Genomic DNA, 27394 nt, shown 5'->3' with positions numbered 1-27394 from the left:
GTGGGTCCTTACCTTCAGCAAAGCACGGTCTTCCTCCTTTAAGTGAGAATGGGCTTCTCTAATCAGAAGCCTTATATAATACGAAACCCCGTTCTTGGACATGGGCCTCGAAGGTTTCTTGATGGCACACCATAAGGCTTCTGACTGTCCTCAAATAGGTTTAGACCTATTAAGATAATATTTGAGAGCTCTGACAGGGCAAAGAACTCTCTCTAGCTCGTTACCTACCATGTTGGAGAGGCTAGGTATTTCAAACGATCTAGGCCAAGGACGCGAAGGAAGTTCATTCTTAGCTAAGAATCCGAGCTGTAAAGAACATGTTGCAGATTCGGTCGTGAAACCAATGTTCTTGCTGAAGGCATGAACCTCACTGACTCTTTTAGCTGTTGCAAGGCAGACGAGAAAAAGAGTCTTGAGGGTAAGGTCCTTGAAGGAAGCTGACTGGAGAGGTTCGAACCTAGGTGACATAAGGAACCTTAAGACTACGTCTAGGTTCCAGCCTGGAGTGGGTAGACGACGCTCTTTAGAAGTCTCAAAAGACTTAAGGATGTCTTGAAGGTCCTTGTTGGAAGAAAGGTCCAAACCTCTGTGGCGGAGAACTGAAGCCAACATACTCCTGTACCCTTTAATCGTAGGGGCTGAAAGGGATCTCTCATTCCTAAGATGTAATAGGAAGTCAGCTATTTGGGTCACAGAGGTATTGGTAGAGGATACTGCATTGGCTCTACACCAGCTCCGGAAGACTTCCCACTTAGATTGGTAGACTCTACGAGTGGAAACCCTTCTTGCTCTGGCAATCGCGCTGGCTGCCTCCTTCGAAAAGCCTCTAGCTCTAGCGAATCTTTCGACAGTCTGAAGGCAGTCAGCCGAAGAGCGTGGAGGTTTGGGTGCAACCTGTCTACGTGAGGTTGACGTAGAAGGTCCACTCTTAGAGGGAGAGTCCTGGGGACGTCGACCAGCCATTGAAGTACCTCTGTGAACCATTCTCTTGCAGGCCAAAGGGGAGCAACCAGCGTCAGCCGTGTCCCTTCGTGCGAGATGAACTTCTGAAGGACTTTGTTTATTATCTTGAACGGTGGAAATGCGTAAAGGTCGAGATGGGACCAGTTCAGCAGAAAAGCATCCACATGAACTGCTGCTGGGTCTGGAACTGGGGAACAGTACAGCGGAAGTCTCTTGGTCATGGAGGTGGCAAACAGATCTATGGTAGGCTGACCCCACAAGGTCCAAAGTCTGTTGCACACACTCTTGTGGAGGGTCCATTCCGTGGGAATGACCTGATCCCTTCTGCTTAGGCGATCTGCTGAGACGTTCATGTTGCCCTGAATGAACCTCGTGACTAAAGTGAGGTTTTGACTTCTTGACCAAATGAGGAGGTCCCTTGCGATCTCGTATAGGCTCCTCGAATGGGTCCCTCCTTGCTTGGAGATGTAAGCCAAGGCTGTGGTGTTGTCGGAGTTCACCTCCACCACCTTGCCTAGCAGGAGGGACTTGAAGTTCAACAGGGCTAAATGAACTGCTAGTAGCTCCTTGCAGTTGATGTGGAGCGTTTCCTGTTCCTCGTTCCACGTTCCCGAGCACTCCTGTCCGTTCAAGGTCGCGCCCCAGCCCGAGTCCGATGCATCTGAGAAGAGATGAAGATTGGGGGTCTGAATAGCCAACGATAGGCCCTCCCTGAGAAGGAGATTGGTCTTCCACCACAAGAGAGTGGTCTTCATCTCTTTGGTGACTGGGATAGAGACTGCTTCGAGAGTCAAACCCTTGTCCCAATGAGCTGCAAGATGGAATTGAAGAGGGCGGAGGTGGAGTCTCCCTAGCTCGACGAACAGGGCCAGCGATGAAAGGGTCCCTGTGAGACTCATCCACTGTCTCACCGAGCAACTGCTCCTCTTCAGCATGCTCATGATGCAATCTAGGGCTTGGCTTATCCTTGGGGCCGATGGAAAAGCCCGAAAATCCTGACTCCGAATCTCCATTCCCAGGTACACAATGGATTGGGAGGGAATGAGCTGAGACTTTTCTAGGTTGACTAACAGACCCAGTTCTTTGATTAAGTCCAAAGTCCAGTTGAGACTCTCCAGACAGCGACGACTCGTGGAGGCTCTCAACAGCCAGTCGTCTAAGTAAAGGGAGGCTCTGATGTCCGATAAGTGGAGGAATTTTGCTATATTCCTCATCAGATGCGTAAACACCATAGGAGCTGTGCTTAGGCCAAAACACAGGGCTTGGAATTGGTAGACAACCTTTCCAAAAACGAATCTCAGGAAAGGTTGGGAGTCTGGATGAATAGGAACGTGAAAGTAGGCATCTTTCAGGTCCAACGAGACCATCCAGTCCTCCTGCCTGACCGCTGCTAGGACCGACTTCGTCGTCTCCATCGTGAACGTCTGCTTGGTGACATACGCATTGAGCGCGCTGACGTCCAGCACCGGTCTCCAACCTCCTGTCTTCTTGGCCACCAGAAAGAGACGGTTGTAATAGCCCGGGGATTGATGGTCCCGGACTATAACCACTGCCTTCTTCTGTAAAAGGAGCGACACCTCCTGGTGCAACGCTAGCCTCTTGTCCTTTTCTTTGTAGTTGGGAGAGAGGTTGATGGGAGATGTGGTCAGAGGGGGTTTGCGGCAGAATGGTATCCTGTAACCCTCCCTCAGCCAACTGACAGACTGGGCGTCTGCACCTCTCTTTTCCCAGGCTTGCCAGAAGATCTTGAGTCTGGCTCCTACTGCTGTCTGGAGATGAGGAGAGTCAGTTTTTTCCTTTAGAAGCCTTGGAACCTTTCCTAGACTTGCTCCTGGAAGAGTCTGGACGGGAGCTTCCTTGGCTGGGGGCTCTACCACGAAAGGGCGGAATGAACCTCGTAGCAGGAGTATCAGCCACTGGGGTGCGATAAGTCCTGGGGACTGAGGTAGCAACCTTAGTCTTACGAGCCGATGAGGCCACAAGATCATGGGTGTCCTTTTGTATCAGGGCAGCAGACAAGTCCTTAACAAGCTCTTCGGGAAAAAGGAACTTCGAGAGCGGAGCGAAAAGGAGTTGAGACCTTTGACAAGGTGTGATGCTGGAGGAAAGGAAGGTACAAAGCTGCTCCCTTTTCTTAAGAACCCCTGACACAAACATCGATGCAAGCTCGCCAGATCCATCCCTAATGGCCTTATCCATGCAGGACATTAAGAGCATGGCAGAATCCTTGTCCGCAGGGGAGGTCTTCTTGCTGAGGGCCCCCAGGCACCAGTCTAGGAAGTTGAACATCTCAAATGCTCTAAAAACACCCTTCAGGAAGTGATCAAGGTCTGAGAAGGTCCAGCAAACCTTAGAGCGCCTCATTGCTGTTCTACGAGGAGAGTCTACCAGACTTGAGAAGTCAGCCTGGGCAGAGGCAGGTACTCCCAAGCCTGGTTCCTCTCCTGTGGCATACCAAACGCCCGCTTTAGAAGTGAGCTTAGTCGGAGGAAACATAAACGAAGTCTTTCCAAGTTGTTGCTTAGACTGCAACCACTCCCCTAAAATCCTTAACGCTCTCTTAGAGGACCTTGCTAAGACGAGCTTAGTATATGTAGACTTAGCTGGCTGCATGCCCAGCGAAAACTCAGATGGCGGAGAGCGGGGGATAGCAGAGACAAAGTGGTCTGGGTATACCTCTCTAAAAAGAGCCAAGACCTTACGAAAGTCAATAGGAGGCGGAGAAGACTTGGATTCATCCACGTCTGATGAGGGATCCAGGTGTGCAGCCTCATCATCAGAAACCTCATCACCAGAGTGTAGCGAAGAGATAGGTAAGGTATGCTGAACAGCAGAATCAGCACGAGCTGGAACAACAATACTTGTGGTTTCCTCCTCAAGACTCTGTTGAGGGAACACCTGAGGCTCAGGCTGCAAAGGCTGATCAAAAGAAGTAGCAGAAGGTAGGCGCATGGGTGGAGGAGGCTGACTCCTGGCATGAGTGTCTGAACTCAAGAGTTGCGCTTGCTGTGTGGTTGGTGGATGCGCAGTAGCAGGTTCCTGAGGAACGAGTTGAGGTTCCTGAGGTGTGAGCTGTGAGCGATGAGGTAGAGGCTGCGCAGAACGCAGTAATTGTCTCGCGAGTTGAGGTTCCTGAGGCGCAAGGCTAAGGTGTTGAGGTGTTTGCCTTGAGGAGGGTTGAGCTCGCTGCAGCGAGAGCTGAGGAGTCTGACTCATGGATGGGAGAGGTTGTTGTACCTCAAGAGAGTGTTGCCTCACTGGTGGAACTGCAAGTGGAAGCGGAGGAAGTAAGGTATAAGCTTCCTGTTCCCATTGCTGAGGTTGCCTTAAGGAAGGCGGAGGGAGCTGCACACCACTGGAAACAGTCAACTCAGAGCGTGGTAAGGTATCCTGAGGAGCCTCAACATCGTACGCTTGGCAGGCAGTACTGCGGTTAGGCGGAGCGATCGCAGGAGGAGGTGTAACCTTCTCAGCCTGACACTCACGCATCAAGACCGCAAGTTGTGACTGCATGGACTGCAGTAGAGTCAACTTGGGGTCGGCAGACACTAAGGTCTGCTGAGGTAAAGCCTTAACAGCAGAGATCTGTTGCGGCAGCACCTTACTCCTCTTAGGAGGAGTGCATTCAACTGATGACTGCGGCGAGTCAGAGCTGATCCAATGACTGCAGCCAGGTTGAGCTCTTGAGGTCTGGACTCTGCGTTTGAGTGGTCTTGAGACCTGAGTCCAACGTTTCTTCCCTGACAATTGTTCAGCAGACGAGTAAAAGACGGGCTCAATCGTCTGCAGGTGGGAGTGACGGCCTCTGGAAGACACGCCCGCAACCACCGAGGATACTTCTGTGCGCCGATCAAGGCCTGCCGAACCCTTTTGCCCTTCGACATTGCTTCTCCCCTGGGCTTGGGAGCTTGCAAGAGGTCCCGGACTGGGAGGACGACTGGCACGCACAGAAGTACCCTCACGCACCACACTGACACTGACCCTAGCACTTGGCACTGCACTGACACTAGCACTCGTCACAGCACTGGCACTAATACCACCCACTGCACTCTTGACCTTAAGTTCCTTGACTTCGGCCATAAGAGACTTATGATCACTAACCACTGACTCTACTTTGTCACCTAAAGCCTGAATGGCACGCAAAACAACAGACATATCAGGTTGAGGGCAAATAGTAGGTTCGGGGGTAGCCACTACAGGGGGAGGAAAAGGTAGGGGATCATGAGGTGAGGAAAAAAGTGAAGAGTGAGAAGAACTCCTCCTAACTCTCTCTCTCTCTAACTTGGTTGAATACTTAAGAAGTCGGACAAAATCAAGTTCCGAAAGTCCGGCGCATTCCTCACATCGATCTTCTAACTGACAGGGCCTTTCCCTACAGTCAGAACAAGCGGTGTGAGGATCTACCGAGGCCTTCGGAATACGCCTATTACAAGACCTACATCGTCTATGGGTTGGGGCTTGTGAAACGTCAGACATCTTGAATCAAAAGAGTTAGCCAAGTGGGGATTCCAAATCAAGCAAAAGATCGTTAACCGTTAATCAGGACTAAATAATAGCTATCTAAGCTAATATAGAAGTTTTCCAGTAAAGCGACAGCCGAAATCTGAGAGAAATACTTCACCAAAAGCCGTGAAAATACTCCAAGATCATAAGCGTATCCCAGAACGTCTTGCCGGAAGCACGACAGAGGAAAAATTGAGGAGGTGTCAACAAGAAGTACTATAGTACCTGGCCACAGGTGGCGCTGGTGAGTACACCCCCTTCTAGTATTGTGATAGCTGGCGTATCCCTCCATAGAATTCTGTCGGGCAACAGAGTTGACAGCTACATGATTATCGGGTAAGTTTAATATTGAAAAGTCCCCTTTTTGTTTCGTTTCATTTGTTGATGTCGGCTACCCCCAAAAATTGGGGGAAGTGCCTTGGTATATGTATGTATGTACCATTCCCAGAGAAATCACACTAATTGTAGGAGACAGTTTTCACCTCTTTTAACTGATGATAATACCTACATTCTTGTAAAATATTTACTACTAGGAGGGTAAATGATAGTAATGAGCTCGTGGTAAAGCAAATATAAATAATTCAACTTCTTGTTCATTTCAAAAACTGATTACGCTATGCCAAATTCTGACTTGATGATTCCCAAATCAATAAATGGTAATGTCAAGAGATGATCTATTGTCTGGTCACTGAATGCCAGTGATTTGCAATCTACTGTTAAAACTTAAGCTACACCACCTATAACCTTTACATGACAGTCATTGAGCAGTTATTTAAGTTTTAAGAGGGGATATGAAGAGTAAGAACAATGATAATGTATTCAATCCATCAGTCACTTATAGAAAGTTATGGTGTAAGCTGTGAAAAAGGCCGAGTATGAAAACGAGATAATTAGGATGTGACAGGAAGGGGTCAGAAATATTTAGTCACAGACAAAGTAGATGGAGGTAGCGGGACAGGGGGAGATATGAAGCTTCACCAAACTTTTTTCAAGTAGAAATTGCACAAGATACATGAGAATATTGTACTCGTATGATGGTGATGACAGGGACCGCGAAAATATCTGGCACAAAATAAGGAATATTGCCTAAAAATATTCCCACAGTTATAACCTGATCTTTAAAAATACCTACATTACTAGACACAGAACAACAAGAATTAGTACCATGTGTAAATTCATATACTATATAACTTCTGAATAAATCCCTTTAAAAAATTTAACATCTTATAATAGCCACCAATCAAAATAACTATCCAATACCTACCTTTCTTATTTCCATTTCTAAGAACAAAATTGAAAAGTGCAACAAGTTCATCGTGCTGAGCAGTTCGCTGACTTTCTTCTTTTGCATGCTTTGGACAGCAAAGAACATCAGCTAGTTTAACAAGTGAACTTCCCAATTCTGATGACAAAAGCCAAGCTGCAGCTACGGCATCAGTTTCCTTTCGCTCTGTCATATTTTCAACTAGAAGACGGAGTGCTCCAACAGACATGTTCAACTGTTTGATGGAAATTGATAAAACTTACATTAATAGTTCTACTAAAATGCAAGTAAACTTATTCAAATCTACCTTGGGTAGCTCATAAAAGTTAAACTGTACTGTTAAATAGGTTTTTAAATATAGAAAAACTTTAGAACACACCTGAAGTTTCACATTCTGTACTATTTACTTAAATGAAAACTACTGTATTAACTTGTCTTGGTGATCAGACTGTACTGATATATAAAGTAAAAGGTACTAAAGCACTGTATTTACAACTTCACCAAGCCATCTAAAATACAGCACCCAGATGCAATCATAAAAATTTAAGGCCAATTTTGATTTTCAACCATTGTACAGGAGAAGGAAATCCTATTGAAAAAAAATAGCTTGCATCTAAAGAATTTCAGTTTTTTTCCAAGTCCACAAGAAAGGGACACAAAAGTGGATTATAGTTACAGAGGACTAAGTTAATCTTCGAAAAAATAGATGGGATTGACCATCCCCTGAAAAGTTAACATTACATGTGTGTGGTCAATTCTTAAGATGGCATATAATAGTCTCCCATTTTCTTGAGGGTTACCATTTCCCTCAGAGAGCTAATTTTCTAGTTTTTAGAGTCTTCCAGTCAAAAGTTCCTACATGATTTGCTTACTTATTTATTTATTCATCTTTTTTTTTCTTTTTGCTAAGTAATAATATACCTATATCCCTCAATGACAAAAATCATTCTTAGTGAGCAGTTCCAAAAACATTTTAATTACTTGTTATTCTCAAGTGTTTTGGTACCAAGTACAGTACTGTGATTGGAAATTTACAAACAATGACTTATTAAAATCTATATTAGCAGGAAATACTTGGAATTAAACTTCCTTAAAAGACAAAAATAAGGAAATTCAAAAAAATTAAAAAATATCCAAAATATTACAAATAATTTCATCAGTATAAATATTGAACATAACTAACATACAAACCCTGGAGGTGGTGATATATAACAACATACTGTGCTTGATAATAGGGAAAAATTAAAATGACCATCAAATTTTGACCTACGTGAATATTCTAATAATAAATTCTCCTGCATCACAGCATATTTAAAAAAAAAAAAAAAAAAAAAAAAAAAAAAAAAAAAAAAAAAAAAAAAAAAAAAAAAAAAAGCCAAACAAACACTCCAGAATTTTAGTTACTTCTGGTAAACTTGAAAAAAAAAAAAAAAAGAGTTAAACTAACTTTCATAAACAAATAAAAATTAATTAAGATTGATAAACAGTAACTTACCTTGCAATTCTTCAATATCTGTCTCTGTTTATCTGGTTCCATTAAAGAGTATAAACTCATGAAAATGTCCATTGTTGACTGGATTAGTTCAGCATTATAAACTTCCATTTTGGGGATGACAATGGTCTGAAGAACTACTTCAATTTCTATGTATTTCACTGTATCTGCCCCACCTAGTAATGCAGCATAGACTGCTGGTGATGGGAAGGAGGACAGAAGAATGGCAAATACTTTATATATGGTGTGACTGTTTTCAGTTTGGTAAAAGTTGTAACAGGAATAGATTAAAGGTGATAAACATTGGCTGGTCAACTCCAAAAACACTTTTTCTTGGTCTGTCTTTTGATTTTTTATATCTTCTGATAAGACAGTACTCTTGTTTTCATCTGCAAATTTAACACCTTCCCTTTTTGAGCTGAATTTTGATAATGGAGTCCTCAGAACAGTAAAGAAATCCTTAATTTTGCCTATTTGAGGTTCAGAGCACTGATATAAAATACTCTGACACTCTGGAATAAACATATTCCAAAATAGCTCTGTTAAATTATTCAAAGATTTCACACAAACATCAGAGTGGGCTTTCCAAGCCCAAGTACGTAGTATTTCCGCAATTTCCCGGTACAAATTTGAGCTACCAAGTTGTGGCATGTCAGTAAATGAGAGTTGAAGAAGACCAACCATCTGAAAAAGAGAAAAGGAATGAACCCCACATATTTCATATAGCATATAATGCAGGAAACAAATAAATTATTATACCACAATGAAGATGCTAATAAATCTGTTAACTAAAACCCGCAACAGGTCTTCTAGCATTTTCTCGCAAACAAGCCAAATTGTATGACTTTTTAAGAGTGATCTGCTAACATTTCCATAGATCTGCTAATGTTTGTATTAAAAGCAAGGAAGCTGTATTTGATTAACAAAAATTCATATTGAATTTCCAGCTTGGTTACTTATAATTACCAACATGCTGTACATGGTGTATAATTATGTAATACAGTAATAAACATTGATTATCTAATCAATCTATGTATATATCAACTTGCATTAATACTGTATTTGGTTCTATACAATATTCGATTACTGAACAATTTATCTGCTTGATTACCCATGTTGAATCAAATTAAAATTACCCTAGCATACAGAATTAACACAACCTTATACAGTAGTCCCAAATTGTGAATGTTGAATTGTGTGATTCCCCATTTAGGCAGTTGGTTTTTCTCAACAATAAACATTCTGTAAATCAGAAGCCATTCAAAGTCTGAGTCACCTGCCACAAAACGTATCAAACCTACTATTGTCTTTCCAATCATTGGTAGGCTAGCGTAGGCCTAGGCATGGTAACCAATAATAAATATAACAAAACCATATCTACCTATTTTATTGGCATAATTTCATAATAAATAGCCTATTTGAGGAAGAAATCGATGTCAACAATGAAATCAACTCTTTTCTATGCAAGTCCACCTGAGAAAATGTAAACATCAAGTTGTAGTTACGTTCTCAGCAACCTCAATCTTTATCTTTCTCTAACCTTTAGATAATTTTGATGGTAGCGTTAATGACAGTAGTAATAACATTTAGATTACCATAATATTCCTTTTTCGTTAAAAATTGATCATGATTAAAGTTATCATCACTTCCTCCAATCTCACAACATCTTCTGTCATCAATCATGCATTAACAAACACAATTGTTCTATAACTTTTAATTCAAAACTAGTCTAGTTCTTTCTTCATTTTTTCTGGTGGTTTCGTAATTGATGTGGGTACATGTTGATGTGAATTTAAACTGACTTATAATTTGTTAGTAAAAATATTTTGAAAATGAAGTGTACTGTACAATTATTATACTTCGCAACAGTTTACTGTAGAATATCGTAAATTATCATACTGTCCTTAGCGGTAGTTTTTACTGTTGACTAATCAAAAAGAAAATGTCTTTTGTTTTGCAACGTATATTGGAATCTTTATGAATACGGCAAGTAAAATATTTTTAATATCATTACTTAATACTTGGATATGTAAATACGTTCGTTTGTTTGATACAATTGGCGACAAAATGTAAAAAAATGAACGGTTTCTGTTTCCGGTGATGTGTTTAGGGAAAGCATGATATAAAATTGCCTTAATTTGATTTATTTTGAACTTCTAAGGATAAAGGAACAATTTTAGTAATAACAAAATCATTACTTAGTGGATATCTGTTGCGGCAAAAACTAACCTACTGTATACTGTACACAGATGTGTAAATGCATTCGTTTCTTTGTTATGACCGACAATGAAACGAACGAAACAGTGGTTTCCATTTTAGGTGGTGTGTTTAGAAAAAGCATGATATAAAATTGACTTTATTTAGCTAGCCTATACACAGATGGTTTTGTAATTAACCAGTTGTCTTATACGCTACAACAGATATGACCTAAATTCATTAATATTTGTCCTAATTTTAGGTAGTCTCGCATGCGAATTCAAATACTTGTATACGGTAATTACACCCATCTTAGGTGTAATTTCAAATTTTCTTAAGTTAGTAATACTTTAAAACCTTTTTATTATTTCATTTATTCATAAGAACAATTTAATATTAGAAAGTATTTAAAATTAGTAAAAACGTTTTAATGGTTAAGTTGCCATTTGCCTAGGCTTGAATGAAATTTTTCCCATTACTGTACAGTATTTGTTTCGAAATATGCAGTTTTCCATTTATGCAAGGCCATAAAATGACCAAATTCTCACATAATTGTAGACCCTACTGTACGGATATTAAGAGGGACTTAGTTCTTATCTCTGGTGAATCTAGGAAGGTAATAAGGTATCTAAGTGTTCATAAACACATGTCTGGAATAAGGATGCTGATAGAATTGTAATCTACCATTATCAATACACCTATAAATATTAACTTTGCAATTGTGCTGGCTTTCCAACCACCCGCCAATAACTACAGTACCAACACCTCGTTACAATCCTAACAGCAGAGTTCCAGCTACACTGAAATCATACTCTTATTAACTATTAAAAAAGAGGGTTTACCTTTGCCCAGAAACAAATATCAATTCATGCAAGGAGAAATTAATCAAATATTTATAGAAAAATACTAAATCTTCAATTCCTCAGATCCTCTACAACTTACTTGATATCTGATCAGAGTTTCCCACAAATTAACATCTGTATTGTTATTGCTAATAAACAAAAGGCACTCAAACAAAGCCTTAATCCCAGCGGACAGATCTCTCGCACTGGCAGTCACTCTCGGTTTACACAACCTGCAAGTAAAATATTTTTTGCAATGTGGCAATGATAAAAAAGTAAATTTTACATTAAAGAAAAGTAACAAATATGAAAACTTTTAAACTACCAGGAACTTACTTATAGTATTAAATATCAAGACATTATAAAATTGACATCAAGTTATTCAAGTACAGCAATAGTAATATTTTATCATACCTTTGAAAAATTTCCTAGTATTACTGTACTAATTCTGTAACTGCCTTTTACTGAAAGTTATTAATAACTGATCTTCACATATTAGCTAAACCATATTTAAACGTAAAATTCCAATACAAATTTTAATACTTTGTAGTACAGTATATATGAATTATTCTACATGATGCCTTATTGCTAAAAAAAAGATTGGTTAACAGACCAGAACTGAACAAATACAACCTGTACTAGGCAATTGGCTGATTGTTCAAGGAGCCACCCATACAGTCAACAAGCAAGGTTAATAAAGACCATATAATTCTTGTTATGAGATGCATAGGGAGGGGATGACTTCAAAGTCGTGCCATCCCAGCAAAAATGGCACAATGATCATGAGATTAATGACAGGTTTGCCCACCAACCCGTCACATATTTGCAGCTTTATCCAAAAACTACTGTAGGTTACCAGATCACAGTGTGACATTTTTTCTAGTAAGGATATCGTAACGAATTTGTTTTAAAGCCAGACATTCAAACTGGAGCACAGTGAAGTTATAGGTTTCCAACCAAGTAGTAGGTGAGCAACAGAAGTGAATAAAAATTAAAAAGCAATGCAATTGGAGGCATATTGGTTAAAACATACACTACCAGCAGTATCGCTCTAAAGTGACAAAAGCATTGTAAACTTTGGTAGTGTATTTACCAACTAAATTTACCAAAGTATTATTATCTGGAACCTTAAATCCTTAATATGTGATGAAAATATACAAAGACAATAAATACGTAAAACATAAGTATGCGAATCATATTTTTTTTCATTAGTAGACTAACTGTATTATAATATACAGTAAGTGAGGAGTATATCTGTCATCGGTGATAATTTCCTAATTTATACTAAATTTTCCAAAGATAAGGATGATGAATTCAACTGTTCTTAGCATTTAAACGGGTGCTAAATACATTAAAAAAGTAACGCACAATAAATGTACCATAAGTCTCATCGACTTTTTTATGAAACTGAATACTTCCTGCTTCTTTGAATGAAAGAAAGGCTTTTATCTAGTATTAATTACTGTACAATGTCTACCCATTCATGCAAACATTCCTAAGTCTTTTTTCAATGAATAATTTTCATTAGCAGAAAAGCGTTTAAAGTAACTAATGGTTAAAACTTTGGAGTAAGATAGAAAATTTGCTGAATACAGGACACAGTAAAAATAACTTTAAAAGCTTATTAACTTGAATTTAAGGTTTGTCAAAACTTCCCATGGGTCAACGTATCAAAGCTTTAGGTAAAGCATGAATATCTAAGATCTAATTACAATACCTTCTGGCAAACCTGCCTTGACTTCTCTACACAAAAGTAAGGAGAGACTACTTCACTTAATGCAGCTTTGTCGTCTCCAGGCTTTTCCTCCTTACAGACCAACAATATTTAAGTACAATGCTACAATAGCCATAAAAGTACTAATGAAGATCATTGGGTAAGCAGTGCAACCTGGTGATACAAGGTATGAGTGACGACCTTCAAGTCTAAAACCCTCCTCCCATTCAATGCCTCTAAACAAATCTTTGATTTGTTTCTACAAGTACCCTATACAGTAAAAATTACATGCAAATATCAAAAATTTTAAGTAATTTTTATTTTTCCTAACATACTTACCGAGAACTACTTTCTTAGGAGTTACCTGTAATCTCCTCTCTACCGACCAGAGTTTTGTGTAGTATACCCTATACCCGTTTTCTATGGAGGGCTAACCCGGGAGTGAGAGAACGTGCCCCGAGGGTAGCCTTTGAGCTAGGTCGAGGTCCGCTTGGGTCCCGTGAGCCAGTAAGTTCTCTGGTCGCGACGTGATACCATACCCTTACGTCGGATTTCTAGGAGAAATTTTCCCTAACAAACAAATATTCTAAGGGATCTTCTGAATCCCTAAGTACAGTACTTTCTTAGGTTTCTAAATGTCTTATGTAAGTGCTCAATGTGTTTCAGTCTTTGTCCTTTGCACACTTTTTCATGAGCTCTCCATATCCTTTCAAGTATTTGCTACAGTCTATAATATTCAACAACTCAGCCTCCTGTTTTATCAGCTATTTAGACATACAATAGCTGATATAGAGAATTGTGATGATAAAATAGTTATATAGAATTGTGATGATACAAAAGATTATATAAAGAGTTGAGATACAAAATTTTCATAAAACAAGAAGAGGCCTGAGGGGACACACCAAAGAAGCAAAGATTGTGTCAGCAGGTGCAATGACGTTAAGGGCCTTCACAGGGTAAAATAGGAGTCATGAAAAACACAGTAAGAGCACCCATATAAGTCCTGATGGTGACAAAAACCCTTCATCAACTCATTGAGCACCAATGTTGCTCAAGGTTATATGTATTGTCGTACAACCAAGCACTTGGAGGGGATGACTTCAAAGTTGTGCCATCCCAGCAAAAAAGGCACAATGATCATGAGATTAATGACAGGTTTGCCCACCAACCAGTCACACATTTGCAGCTTTATCCAAAAACTACTTCCTATTATTATACTTTTCATCACGTTGATCTAGGTTTACCTGAACACTACAGCACATTTGCTTTTATTATTATTATTATTATTATTATTATTATTATTATTATTATTATTATTATTATTATTATTATTATTATGATAAAAAAAAAAGAAAAAAAAAAGAAAGAAAGAAGTCAGGAAGTGAGTGCTAGCCTAAATGACAGGTGGTCAGGGCTTAAGAACCACCTACCAGTAGTTATAACTACCTCGTCAAGTTTTCAACAGCTGATCCAGCTTTGCTGAAGTCATATTCCTATTAATGGACGATGATTTGTATATGTGAAGGAACATCTACTGTTTGCAATAACAGTACAATACTTCAAAACATTTTATGAAATAAAATGTCTAACTAAGATTACCGTAATAAAATTTGTTAACCAACCCTTTAGAGAATGCTCGAAAGAACTCGACATAGAAGGTATTTTTATCATCTGTTGCCTTTTCAGGAATAAGACTGATAACTGGTAACAGCTGAGGATATAGTTCTGTAGCACATCCTCTTCCTCCATCACGTAAAACAGAATATATACGACCAATTACCGACCTGCTAGTTGCGGCCTCTGTCCATATATCCTGAGGAGTAAATTGAAAAATATATGAATTTGACTAATATGTTGTGCGAGATTCATTTTTATACTTAGATACTTTATTTGAAAATAAAAAATGTCTATGTTTTCCAAAAAGAACACCGTCACCCATTCATAGTATGTAAAATGTAGTGTACTTCTGTTAATATTTGAATAAAAAAGAAAGCAGCATAGTAGCAGATTTAATAATTTCAGCCTAACTTTTATATTTTATACTTACAGGGTATGCTACACAAAGGTGTAGGAATGCCACCCAAGCATGGGACAAAACTGAGCCATCATGATCATCTATGGCTGCAAGGATGGCTTTACTTAAATCTCCTCTGGAATCTTGGACTAGCTCATGATCAAACTCAAAGAGGTTTTTCACGAGGGAAAACCATGCACTGCGAACCTGTGGAAATGCAACTTTACTAAATTGAAAGATATAATCCTAAGCAGCTTCAAAATAATTTGTACGCAAAAGAGTCAAGTATTGAAAACCTTGAATAAAATTGGTATTTAGAAACTTTAGCATGCAAACAAATAAGAAAAAAAATTGTTGTTTCATTACAGATGGAAAATCTAACAAGAAAGAAAAATTTGTACTACCAATGACCAAAATACGACATCAAAATATTTGTAAACAACTGTAGTGTTTTAGTTCTATATTATTTACCAATTACATCTGAATAGTTCTAAAAATCAAAGAGCAAATTTCTATATTCTTACCAAAGGATTTTCATGTTTTGCTAGTTTCCAAAATTTAGGATTCTGCAGCACAGGTTTGACTTCAGCAATTACTTCAATTTTCTTAGAAGTGATTTTGACTGTAGTAGAGAGGAAAAGGCTAAGACCATTGAGTGAACATGACAAAACACGTATGTATTTACTCTTCATGTCTTCTTCAGCAGTTACTCTGAAAAAGTCAATAATTTATTTAATTGTACAGTGCAATGCCCCTATATGTATGTTGCCCCTACTTCATGTAATGACAAAAGCATTTTACATAACACCATATCTTTTTAAACAAATTAATTCAAGTGTTTATTACCATACAAGCCAGCAGATAATCTTACATTTTTACACGAGTATAATTACAGTAAAATTACAATGATTCCCTAAGATAATGAGGTCTCTGCAATCTGGCATACTTCGATATGGTCAAAATACTTGCCTAAACTGATTTGAATGAGGCAATAAGTGAAGGCTATTTAGAATCAGATGACTAAGGAGAGCTAGGAGCAGATGCTACACAGCAATGGGTACAAGTAAGGATGCTAAGGAGTCTAGAGTGCCATAAATCTCTTAGACGCATCTATTGGGGAGCACTTTGTTGCCCATATTCTGTGAGACTGCTATTTACTCAATGCATACATAATGATTGTACAATAACAATCATTGAATTATAATGCTTACATCTATCTAATTATACAGTACAGATAAACTTTACATTATGCATCAGTTTTTAATATTGTACTGAATAAAAAAAAAGCAGTTTTGGAGTTTTGGGGATTAATTTATACATCCAATGTTAGACCAGGAGTATATTTCGTGTTAATGGTTTTTACTATAATAAAAATTAATAAAAAGTATTTTCATACATACTCTATAAACTGTATTATCTAAGGCTTTGAAATTTATTATTAGAGTCTAGTGTTAGTAAAAGCTTGCCCTATGCATGACCTAAAAATTTGGAAAATAAAACATTTTTAACTAGAGAAATGTCATTCCATATTCCTTGAGTAAAATGCTTTACCAAGTGACTCTACTCTATCTCAACCATATGCCAAATCTCTGGCATAAATTATTAGCATAATAAGCATAAGAATTTACCACCAATATATGCTCAGAAATGATACAGCCACGTAGCCTTTAAAAATAAATTTAAACAAATTAGTATTGAAAAGTAGACAGAGGATTCACATTGTCAAATGACATAATACCTTATACATTGTAAGGCATCACTCAATACAAAAAAAAAAAAAAAAAAAAAAACTCAATATAGAAAATATACAGTAGTCTGATTTCCTATATAAAGTTAGTATTGGATTAGAGGTATTGTATTTTGAAAAGTTGGAGTCAAGGACTTTGTGCACCAACTCCCCAACCTTGCTACCAAGAATAAAAAACAATCACATAAAGGAAACAGAAAACTTTAAAACTTGAGAAAAACTAATGCTTTGCAAGGAAGATTTGATAATAAAGGCACATACTGGGAGTACTGAAGTAAAAAGCCATCATGAAAGAATGCTAAAGATAAAATGGATCTATTGTTAATACTGAAAAATTATATTTTCATTATAAAATAAATTTTTGAATATACTTACCCGGTGAATATATAAATAGCTGACGTCTCCGACGGCCCGAAAGATTCCAAAAAACTCGCGAGCGATCGCCATGAAGGTTGCGGGTGTGCCCACCAGCGCCGACTATCGGCCAGATACCGCATATACTTCTCAACCACTCCAGTTCTTCTCAGTCCGCAGGGTCTCTATCGGGGAGGAAGGGAAGGCCTTTAATATTATATATTCACCGGGTAAGTATATTCGAAAATTTATTTTATAATGAAAATATCATTTTTAAATATTAAACTTAGCCGGTGAATATATAAATAGCTGATTCACACCCATGGTGGTGGGTAGAGACCAGTATTATAACAATAAAGGCGTATATGCTCAAGAGTTTTTGACAAATATTTCATAAAAACAAACTTAAGTATAGGTACCTGGTAAGGAAGCTGACTCTGATGATTACTCTGCCTCATTAGTCCGCTTTCCTCACGAAGCCCAGCCATCCACTCAGGATGCTGAAAGACTCCCAGGAGCTGTTATATCCAGGGCGAACACCCCTATAACAGGACCTCATCAATACCCTTAATCTGGGCGCTCTCAAGAAACAACATTTTGACCACCCGCCAAATCAAAAAGATTGCGAAAGACTTCTTAGTCTCCCGTACAACCCACAATAAGATTAAAAATTTCAAGAGTAGATTAAAAGGATATTGGGATTAAGGGAATGTAGTGGTAGAGCCTTCACCCACTACTGCACTCGCTGCTACGAATGGTCCCAGTGTGTAGCAGTCCTCATAAAGAGTTTGGACATCTTTCAAGTAATATGAAGCGAATACCGACTTGCCTCTCCAAAAGGTCGCGTCCATAATACTTTTAATGGATCTATTTTGCTTGAACGCTACTGAAGTTGCTATCGCTCTAACTTCATGAGCCTTGACTTTAAGTAAATTACGATCCTTCTCACTTAAATGAGAGTATGCCTCCCGAATCAAAAGTCTAATAAAATAAGACCACGCATTCTTAGACATGGGCAAAGAGGGTTTTTTAACGGAGCACCATAAAGCCTCTGAACACCCTCGTAGCGGTTTAGTTCTGGATAAATAAAATTTAAGAGCTCTAACGGGGCACAGCACTCTTTCAACTTCATTCCCCACAATCTCAGAAAGACTGGGGATTTCTAATGATTTAGGCCAAGGACGAGACGGAAGTTCATTCTTGGCCAAAAAACCAAGTTGAAGAGCGCATACTGCTTTATTAGTGGAGAAGCTGATGTTCTTGCTAAAAGCATGTATCTCACTAACCCTTTTAGCCGAAGCCAAGCTCACCAAAAAAAGTGTCTTGAGGGTAAGATCCTTCAGGGAGGCTGAATTTAATGGTTCAAACCTGTCTGACATAAGGAACTGTAGGACCACGTCCAAGTTCCAAGCAGGAGTCGAAATATGACGCTCCTTGGAAGTCTCAAAAGACTTAAGCAGGTCTTGGAGATCTTTGTTATTAGAAAGATCCAAACCCCTATGCCTGAAAACAGAAGCTAACATGCTTCTGTAGCCTTTAATGGTGGATGCAGAGAGGGAGCGACCGTTTCTCAGATAAAGCAGAAAATCCGCAATCTGCGCTACAGAGGCACTTGGAAGAGGAAATAGAGGAGGGCTTGCACCAGTCTCTAAATACCTCCCATTTCGACTGATAGATCCTGATGGTAGAGGATCTTCTAGACCTCGCGATCGCTCTAGCTGCCTCCTTCGAAAACCCTCGAGCTCAAGAGAGTCTTTCGATAGTCTGAAGGCAGTTAGACGAAGCGTGGGGAGACTTTGATGAAATCTCTTTACGTGAGGCTGTCGCAAGAGATCCATCCGCAACGGCAGACTTCTTGGAACGTCTACCAGCCATGGAAGTACCTCTGTGAACCACTCTCTCGCGGGCCAGAGTGGAGCAACCAACGTCAACCTGGTCCCTTCGTGAGAGGTGAACTTCTGCAGCACCTTGTTTAGGATCTTGAAAGGTGGAAAGGCATAAACGTCCAGGTGAGACCAGTCCAGCAGGAAAGCGTCTATGTGGGCTGCCTCTGGATCTGGAACTGGAAAGCAGTAAGTCGAGAGCCTCTTTGTCAGTGAAGTCGCAAAAAGATCTATGGTGGGTTGACCCCATGTCATCCATAGCTTCTCGCACACAGTCTTGTGCAACGTCCACTCCATGGAGATGACTTGTCCTCTTCTGCTGAGGCAGTCCGCCAAGACATTCATTTTTCCTTGCACAAATCTCGTCAAAAGAGAGATGTTACTTGCCTTAAATGGAGTTCCTTCTGATCCGTGGACCAAAGGCCCGAGCATTCCAGAATGTCCAGTGGAGCTCCCTAACCCAAATCCGATGCATCTGAATACAACACATGGTTTAGGTTCTTGGTCGCAAGAGAAAGACCTTCTCGAAGTCTGATGTTGCTGTCCCACCAAGTCAGACATGTCTAGACTGAGTTGGAGATTGGGAAAGAGATACTCTCTAAGCCCTTCTCCTTGTTCCAATGGTTTAGGTGAAATTGGAGAGGGCAAAGGTTGAGTCTCCCCAGAGAGATAAACTACTCCAGCGATGAAAGAGTTCCCACGAGGCTCGTTCAAACTCTTACAGAGCAACTGTTTTTCTCTTGCAAGTGACGGACTTTTAACAGAGCTTGTTCCATTCTTGTCGGAGACGAAAAGGCCCGAAAAATCCGACACTGTATCTCCATTCCCAAATAAAGAATAGTCTGGGATGGAGTACTGTAAGTTACGACTTCTCTACGTTCACTATGAGACCTAGCTCCTTGGTTAGGTCTAATGTCCATTAGAGGCTCTCCAGACAGCGATTTAATGACGACGCCCTGATTAGCCAGTCGTCAAAATAAAGGGAGGCTCTGAATCCTAAAAAAATGTAGAAAGCTTGCTACATTTTGCAAGGGCCTTGTAAAAACAAGAGGAGCAGGAATGAGGCCGAAGCACAGTGCTCGAAATTGGTACATTACTTTCCCGTCCACAAACCTCAGATGTTGTTGAAAGTTTGGATGAATCGGGATGTGGAAGTATGCATCCTGAAGGTCGAGAGAGACCATCCAGTCGCCTTCCCTTGCTGCTGCCAAGACAGATTTGGTAGTCTTCATCGTGAAGTTTGTCTTGACAATGAACACATTGAGCGCACTTACATCTTAAGTACTCCTGCAGTGAACGTGGCTGCCAGATCATTGGAGCCATCCCTGATAGCCTTGTTCATGCATGACATAATTGTACAGCAATACATTGACAGCTGGAGAGACCTTCTTACTTAAGGCTCCCAGGGACCAATCCAACAAATAAAAACTTCAAAGGCTCGAAAAAACTCCTAACAGGAGATGGTCTAGCTCTGAAGCAGACCATAAAATCTTGGAGCGTCTCATGGCTAGACGAGGAGGAGAGTCCACTAGGCTTAAGAAGTCTCCCTGGGCAGAGGCAGGTACTCCCAAGCCGAGAACTTCTCCTGTGTCACACCAGACGCCCGAGCGAGAAGCTAATTAAGAAGGAGGAAAAGCAAAAGCAGACTTTCCTAAACTTCTCCTGAATTCCAACCAGTCTCCCAGTAAGAGCATGGCCCTCTTGGAAGAACAAGAGAGAACTGACTTCGTAAATGTAGGAGTCGAAGAAAGTCATGCCAAGAGTAAACTCAGACGGCGGAGCAGCCGTTACAAAACGAGTAGGACAAAATTTCACTAAAGAAATTCATAATTATAAAACAAGGGATTGTTGGACCACCCTAGGTTACTCCTCTTCTGAAAGACTCCCCAAAGGAACATTAGTTGAAAAGGGGGTCATCAACTTCTTCAGAAGGCACATCATCTGATAAATCTAAAGTCTTGCGAGAAGGAGATTTATATTCAGAATGACGTGAAGGAAAAGCCTGACAGGCTACATCAACTTGTATATGAACAGAAGTTAAAGTTGGAGGGTTGATGTCACGTTGTGACTGCAGAGAATGTTATTCTACTACACGTCGTGACAGAAGTAACTGACGTTCAAACGTCCCGTAGTAACAGCGGTGACTGCTGTTCGATGCTATATCGTGACTACGATGACTGACCCTCGACGTCACGTTATGTCTACGGTGTCTACCGCTCAACGTCACGTCGTGTCTACGGTGTCTACCGCTCAACGTCACGTCGTGTCTGTGGTGTCTGCAGCTCAACGTCACGCTGTGACTGCGGTGGCTGACGTTCAAAGCGATCAAAGTTACATCGAGATTTATGCTCCGCATCTCGTTTAACAGCAAAGCTGTCACTAGGGATAACGTCAGCGTGGCGTAACAAAGCTCGTTTAGAAGGTTGAAGACCCGAATCACATATCCCAGAACCGTGACGTACAAAAAGCAAAGGATCCTTTCGCACAGGAACAGGATCGAAAGCTTCTATTAAAGAAGAAAGCTTTAACAGCATATCTTGCAAAACACTTAACTTCGGATCAACCTGTGACTGCGGTGGCTGACGTTCAAACGTCACGTAGTAACAGCGGTGATTGCTGATCGATGCTATATCGTGACTACGGTGACTGACACTCGACGTCAAGTTGTGTCTACGGTGTCTACCGCTCAACGTCACGTCGAGTCTGTGGCAGAAACGTCTGTACATGAACGTCATCGCTATGAACGGGACTCTTATGATGACTACAGCTAGGACGTTGAACTTGTTCTGAAGGAACTAATAAACGTTTCAACCGTCTCGAAACCTTACGCCCAGGCTTTTAAAGAGACGAATCGTCGGAAGACGAAGAGAAACTTCGTCTCTCCTGTCTTATGGCAAGGACGTGCTTGACGAGCAACGTCTGATACCTTTGCGGGAACGTCTGTTCGTTGGTTTACACTCCTCACTCCCTTAGGTCCTACGACATTCCTTCGCCCTGGTGCAGGGGAGCCTGAAAGAGGTCTCGGACTAGGCAAGCGACAAGCACGAACAAACGAACCCTCCGCAACACAGAACATTTTTTTTGCACTTCACTGATATCACATTTTTCAATAATTTCACATTAGACATGAATAAAACTGATTTCTACCTGAAGCACGCAATTCTCCCTTAAATCAAAAGGTTGGCATTGCGAAATGAGTCGTATAATATAAGCACATTAGTACAAAATGAAACACACATGCAAAAATCAATAAACATATACATATATATCGAATAAAATGGAAATATATAAAGTTAAAAAGATCAGTGACTGGGGATGAGACTAAACACTAGTTCACTAAGGACTACGTTTTAAATCTCTCACCGTACAGTGCCTTGGGATGAGAATAAAAACTAAAACGTTTTATCCTCTCTCCCCGTACAGAGACTTGGGACAAGAGTAAAAAACTGAATCGAGAACAACGTTACTCGCTCCCAAACTCCTTGTACAGAGACTTGGGACGAGAATAAAGATTGGATCGTTCTCTCTTTCTTTCTCTCTCTCTCTCTCTCTCTCGTCACTCACAAGAGAATGGCCCACTCACTCTTCGTCAATAACAGGTTATTTGACTAAAGGAAATAACTGAAAGGACTAAGAAATTGAAAATTAACATGTTCCTTTAAATTAGTATCTAAAAAACTTCAGTTTGAAAGAAGAATGAACAAAACGTCAAAATCGATTTACTCTTTCTGCAAAGTGAAACCGTGATTCTCTCTTTCTCTATCGTAACGATAGAACGCAAACTGCGTAGCATAAATAAACCAAACGTTAGTTCATCTTTGAAAAACAGCACGAAGACTATTCAAAGAATAAATTTCTTAAAATATTTTCTAAAAATATTCATCTCATCACTCTTACAGAGCAACTGTTTTTATCTAAACAAAAATAAAAGTTGAATGGGCTCAACGTTGTTTAACTTCGTTTTCCAAGTCAGGACCGCCTACAAAGAGTAGGTAAAGGCCGGATAAAAACAAAAACATAAAATTTATCTCGATGTTTAGTATAAATGGAAAGCTAATCGAAGAGGCCTAATGAAGGCGGGTGAGATATAAAATATATAGAGGTAAATCTATAAATATCAAAATTAATTTATAAAGTGATAAAATAATTACTAAAACCCTTTAACACACTTCCGTACACTGAGGGAAGGGTCGGCCATCTTTTCTCTATGGAAAAACCAGAGCAAGATTAAAAAAGCAAGGGCAAAAAACTTTTCCTCTCCTTTCAAAAGCATTTCTTTTGAAGATAGTATCGAATAATCCAATACGGCGAAAGCAATAAAACCAAAACCAAGTACTTCACCAATTCGGTAGAAAACTCGAGGTCTAGAGCGAGCGGAACCAATGTTGTCGGTGACACCGACAGAGAAGAACTGGAGTGGTTGAGAAGTATATGCGGTATCTGGCCGATAGTCAGCGCTGGTGGGCACACCCGCAACCTTCATGGCGATCGCTCGCGAGTTTTTTGGAATCTGTCGGGCCGTCGGAGACGTCAGCTATTTATATATTCACCGGCTAAGTTTAATATTTAAAACTATATTGTTTAGTGACTAAAGTACTTGATTGTTCAGCTTATATAAGCTGCACAAGAAACAAAATTGAAAAAGTTAAATCGTTTAACATCAAAGTAAATTAATACTACTGTATATAAAAAAAATACTTACTTTGGATCTGAAAGTGTTTGAGGAGTCTGATTGAAGAGGTTATCAGAAACGTGGTCCATAATCGCTTTGCATGTAAATAATAATACCTCGGCTCGCTTTTCAACAGAAAAGGCCTCCTGAAAAAGTCAATACAGTACTGTGCAGTAATTCTAAATAATGTTATTTTCATTAGTAAAATAAATTTTTGAATATACTTACCCGATGATCATGTAGCTGTCAACTCTGTTGCCCGACAGAAATCTACGGTCGGGATACGCCAGCGATCGCTATACAGGTGGGGGTGTACACAACAGCGCCATCTGTGAGCAGGTACTCAAGTACTTCTTGTCAACAAGAACTCAATTTTCTCCTCGGTCCACTGGTTCTCTATGGGGAGGAAGGGCGGGTCCTTAAATTCATGATCATCGGGTAAGTATATTCAAAAATTTATTTTACTAATGAAAATAACATTTTTCAATATTAATCTTACCCGATGATCATGTAGCTGATTCACACCCAGGGTGGTGGGTGGAGACCAGCATACATGTTAACAAAGAAGCTAAGTATCCCGTATTTCATTTTATTAGTTATTCAAAAATAACATAAAATAAATAAGTACCTGGTAAGGAAGACGACTTGAACCATTACTCTGCCTTTATTAAGTACGTCTTCCTTACTGAGCGTAGCGGTCCTCTTAGGATGCTGAACGACTCTTAGGTGCTGAAGTATAAAGGGCTGCAACCCATACTAAAGGACCTCATCACAACCTCTAACCTCGGCGCTTCTCAAGAAAGAATTGACCACCCGCCAAATCAACAAGGATGCGGAAGGCTTCTTAGCCGACCGTACAACCCATAAAAAGTATTCAAGAGAAAGGTTAAAAAGGTTATGGGATTATGGGAATGTAGTGGCTGAGCCCTCACCTACTACTGCACTCGCTGCTACGAATGGTCCCAGGGTGTAGCAGTTCTCGTAAAGAGACTGGACATCTTTGAGATAGAATGATGCGAACACTGACTTGCTTCTCCAATAGGTTGCATCCATAACACTCTGCAGAGAACGGTTCTGTTTGAAGGCCACTGAAGTAGCCACAGCTCTCACTTCATGTGTCCTTACCTTCAGCAAAGCATGGTCTTCTTCCTTCAGATGAGAATGTGCTTCCCTAATCAGAAGCCTGATGTAGTAAGAAACTGAGTTCTTAGACATTGGAAGAGAAGGCTTCTTGATAGCACACCATAAGGCTTCTGATTGTCCTCGTAAAGGTTTTGACCTTTTTAGATAGTACCTAAGAGCTCTAACTGGGCAAAGTACTCTCTCCAGTTCGTTCCCCACCAAGTTGGACAGGCTTGGGATCTCGAACGACTTAGGCCAAGGACGTGAAGGAAGCTTGTTCTTAGCAAAAACCGAGCTGCAAGGAACATGTAGCCGTTTCAGATGTGAAAACTATGTTCCTGCTGAAGGCGTGGATCTCACTTACTCTTTTAGCTGTTGCCAAGCACACGAGGAAAAGAGTTTTTAATGTGAGGTCCTTAAAAGAGGCTGATTGGAGAGGTTCAAATCTTGATGACCTAAGGAACCTTAGGACCACGTCTAGATTCCAGCCTGGAGTGGACAACCGACGTTCCTTTGAGGTCTCAAAAGACCTAAGGAGGTCCTGTAGATCTTTGTTGGTGGAAAGATCCAAGCCTCTGTGGCGGAAAACCGCTGCCAACATACTTCTGTAACCCTTGTTCGTAGGAGCTGAAAGGGATCTTACGTTCCTTAGATGTAACAGGAAGTCAGCAATCTGGGTTACAGTGGTACTGGTTGAGGAAACTGCATTGGCCTTGCACCAGCTTCGGAAGACTTCCCATTTAGACTGATAGACTCTGAGAGTGGATGTCCTCCTTGCTCTGGCAATCGCTCTGGCTGCCTCCTTCGAAAAGCCTCTAGCTCTTGAGAGTCTTTCGATAGTCTGAAGGCAGTCAGACGAAGAGCGTGGAGGTTTGGGTGTACCTTCTTTACGTGAGGTTGACGTAGAAGGTCCACTCTTAGAGGAAGAGTCCTGGGAATGTCGACCAGCCATTGCAGTACCTCTGTGAACCATTCTCTCGCGGGCCAGAGGGGAGCAACCAACGTCAGCCGTGTCCCTTTGTGAGAGGCGAACTTCTGAAGTACCCTGTTGACAATCTTGAACGGCGGGAATGCATACAGGTCGAGATGGGACCAATCCAGCAGAAAAGCATCCACGTGAACTGCTGCTGGGTCTGGAATCGGAGAACAATACAACGGGAGCCTCTAGGTCATCGAGGTAGCGAACAGATCTATGGTTAGCTGACCCCACAGGGCCCAAAGTCTGCTGCAAACATTCTTGTGAAGGGTCCACTCTGTGGGGATGACCTGACCCTTCCGGCTGAGGCGATCTGCCATGACATTCATATCGCCCTGAATGAACCTCGTTCCCAGCGTGAGCTTTCGATCTTTTGACCAGATGAGGAGGTCCCTTGCGATCTAGAACAACTTCCTCGAATGAGTCCCTCCCTGCTTGGAGATGTAAGCCAAGGCTGTGGTGTTGTCGGAGTCCACCTCCACCACCTTGTTTAGCTGGAGGGACTTGAAGTTTATCAAGGCCAGATGAACCGCCAACAACTCCTTGCAATTGATGTGAAGTGTCCTTTGCTCCTGATTCCATGTTCCCGAGCATTCCTGTCCGTCCAATGTCGCACCCCAGCCCGTGTCTGATGCGTCCGAGAAGAGACGGCGGTCGGGGTTCTGAACAGCCAAAGGTAGACCTTCCTTGAGAGGAAAGCTGTTCTTCCACCACGTTAGAGTAGACCTCATCTCTTCGGACACAGGAACTGAGACCGTCTCTAGCGTCACGTCCTTTATCCAGTGAGCAGCTAGATGATACTGAAGGGGGCGGAGGTGGAGTCTCCCTAACTCGATGAACAGGGCCAGCGATGAAAGTGTCCCTGTTAGACTCATCCACTGTCTGACTGAGCATCGATTCCTTCTCAGCATGCTCTGGATGCATTCTAGGGCTTGGTTGATCCTTGGGGCCGACGGAAAAGCCCGAAAAACTCGACTCTGAATCTCCATACCCAGGTAGACAAAGGTCTGGGATGGGACGAGCTGGGACTTCTCTAAATTGACCAGGAGGCCCAGTTCCTTGGTCAGATCCATAGTCCATCTGAGATTCTCCAAACAGCGACGACTTGTGGGAGCTCTTAAAAGCCAGTCGTCTGATGGAGCCGGACACAAGATCATGGTACTGCTGCACAGTCTGTGAACTGTCAACCATGGGGAAGCGAGGAAGTACAGCGACAACCCGAAACTGTCTAGACTGTCTGGGTAGTACAGACAACTCTTTATCGGGTTGCTGAGGTTGCCGCACCGCGTCACAACAAGTCACCTCTGCTGGTTGTTGAACGTCTTCCCAGTGACACACTGACTCCGTAAAAAGAAATCCTCTATCAAGGACTAAGCTTGGACTGCATGTCTTGCAACAAAGCTCAAGGTCTATGGGAGCAGGTGTGGCAACAGACGGGGTTAGCGACTGAAGCGGAACCATTTACCCTCCCTGGAAGCATGTTATGCTTAAATAAAAGTCCATAGGAGGCTAAGCAGCTTAAGGCTCCTCTCCAAATGACAGAGTCCTCAAGGGAATATCAGAAGGAGGGAGAACAGCACTTTCTCATCTACAGGAACCATATCCGAGAAAAGCTAAGTTCTCTCAGTGAGGGTTTCACTGGTGCAAAAGCA

The 27394-nt window shown here is 40.9% G+C and overlaps 1 protein-coding gene across 2 annotated transcripts in view; it reads right to left on the bottom strand.

Moving 5' to 3' along the window:
- The window catches only part of Ltn1 (E3 ubiquitin-protein ligase listerin), a 77569-nt gene that overhangs the window by 25749 nt on the left and 24426 nt on the right, over window positions 1-27394 (bottom strand). For both annotated transcript variants that reach the window (XM_068363373.1, XM_068363374.1), the window contains exons 5-11: window positions 23675-23790; window positions 15513-15699; window positions 15022-15195; window positions 14597-14787; window positions 11361-11493; window positions 8226-8906; window positions 6731-6965 (exon numbers count right to left, since the gene is read on the bottom strand). In XM_068363373.1, the coding sequence (XP_068219474.1) occupies window positions 6731-6965; window positions 8226-8906; window positions 11361-11493; window positions 14597-14787; window positions 15022-15195; window positions 15513-15699; window positions 23675-23790 (1717 nt within the window). The remainder of the gene's footprint in view (window positions 1-6730; window positions 6966-8225; window positions 8907-11360; window positions 11494-14596; window positions 14788-15021; window positions 15196-15512; window positions 15700-23674; window positions 23791-27394) is intronic.

The sequence above is a fragment of the Palaemon carinicauda genome, chromosome 40 (assembly GCF_036898095.1).
Source record: "Palaemon carinicauda isolate YSFRI2023 chromosome 40, ASM3689809v2, whole genome shotgun sequence".
Classification (NCBI taxonomy): Eukaryota; Metazoa; Arthropoda; class Malacostraca; order Decapoda; family Palaemonidae; genus Palaemon; species Palaemon carinicauda.
The sequence above is the reverse complement of the archived record's forward strand: the minus strand, read 5'-3'. Positions and strand labels throughout refer to the sequence as shown.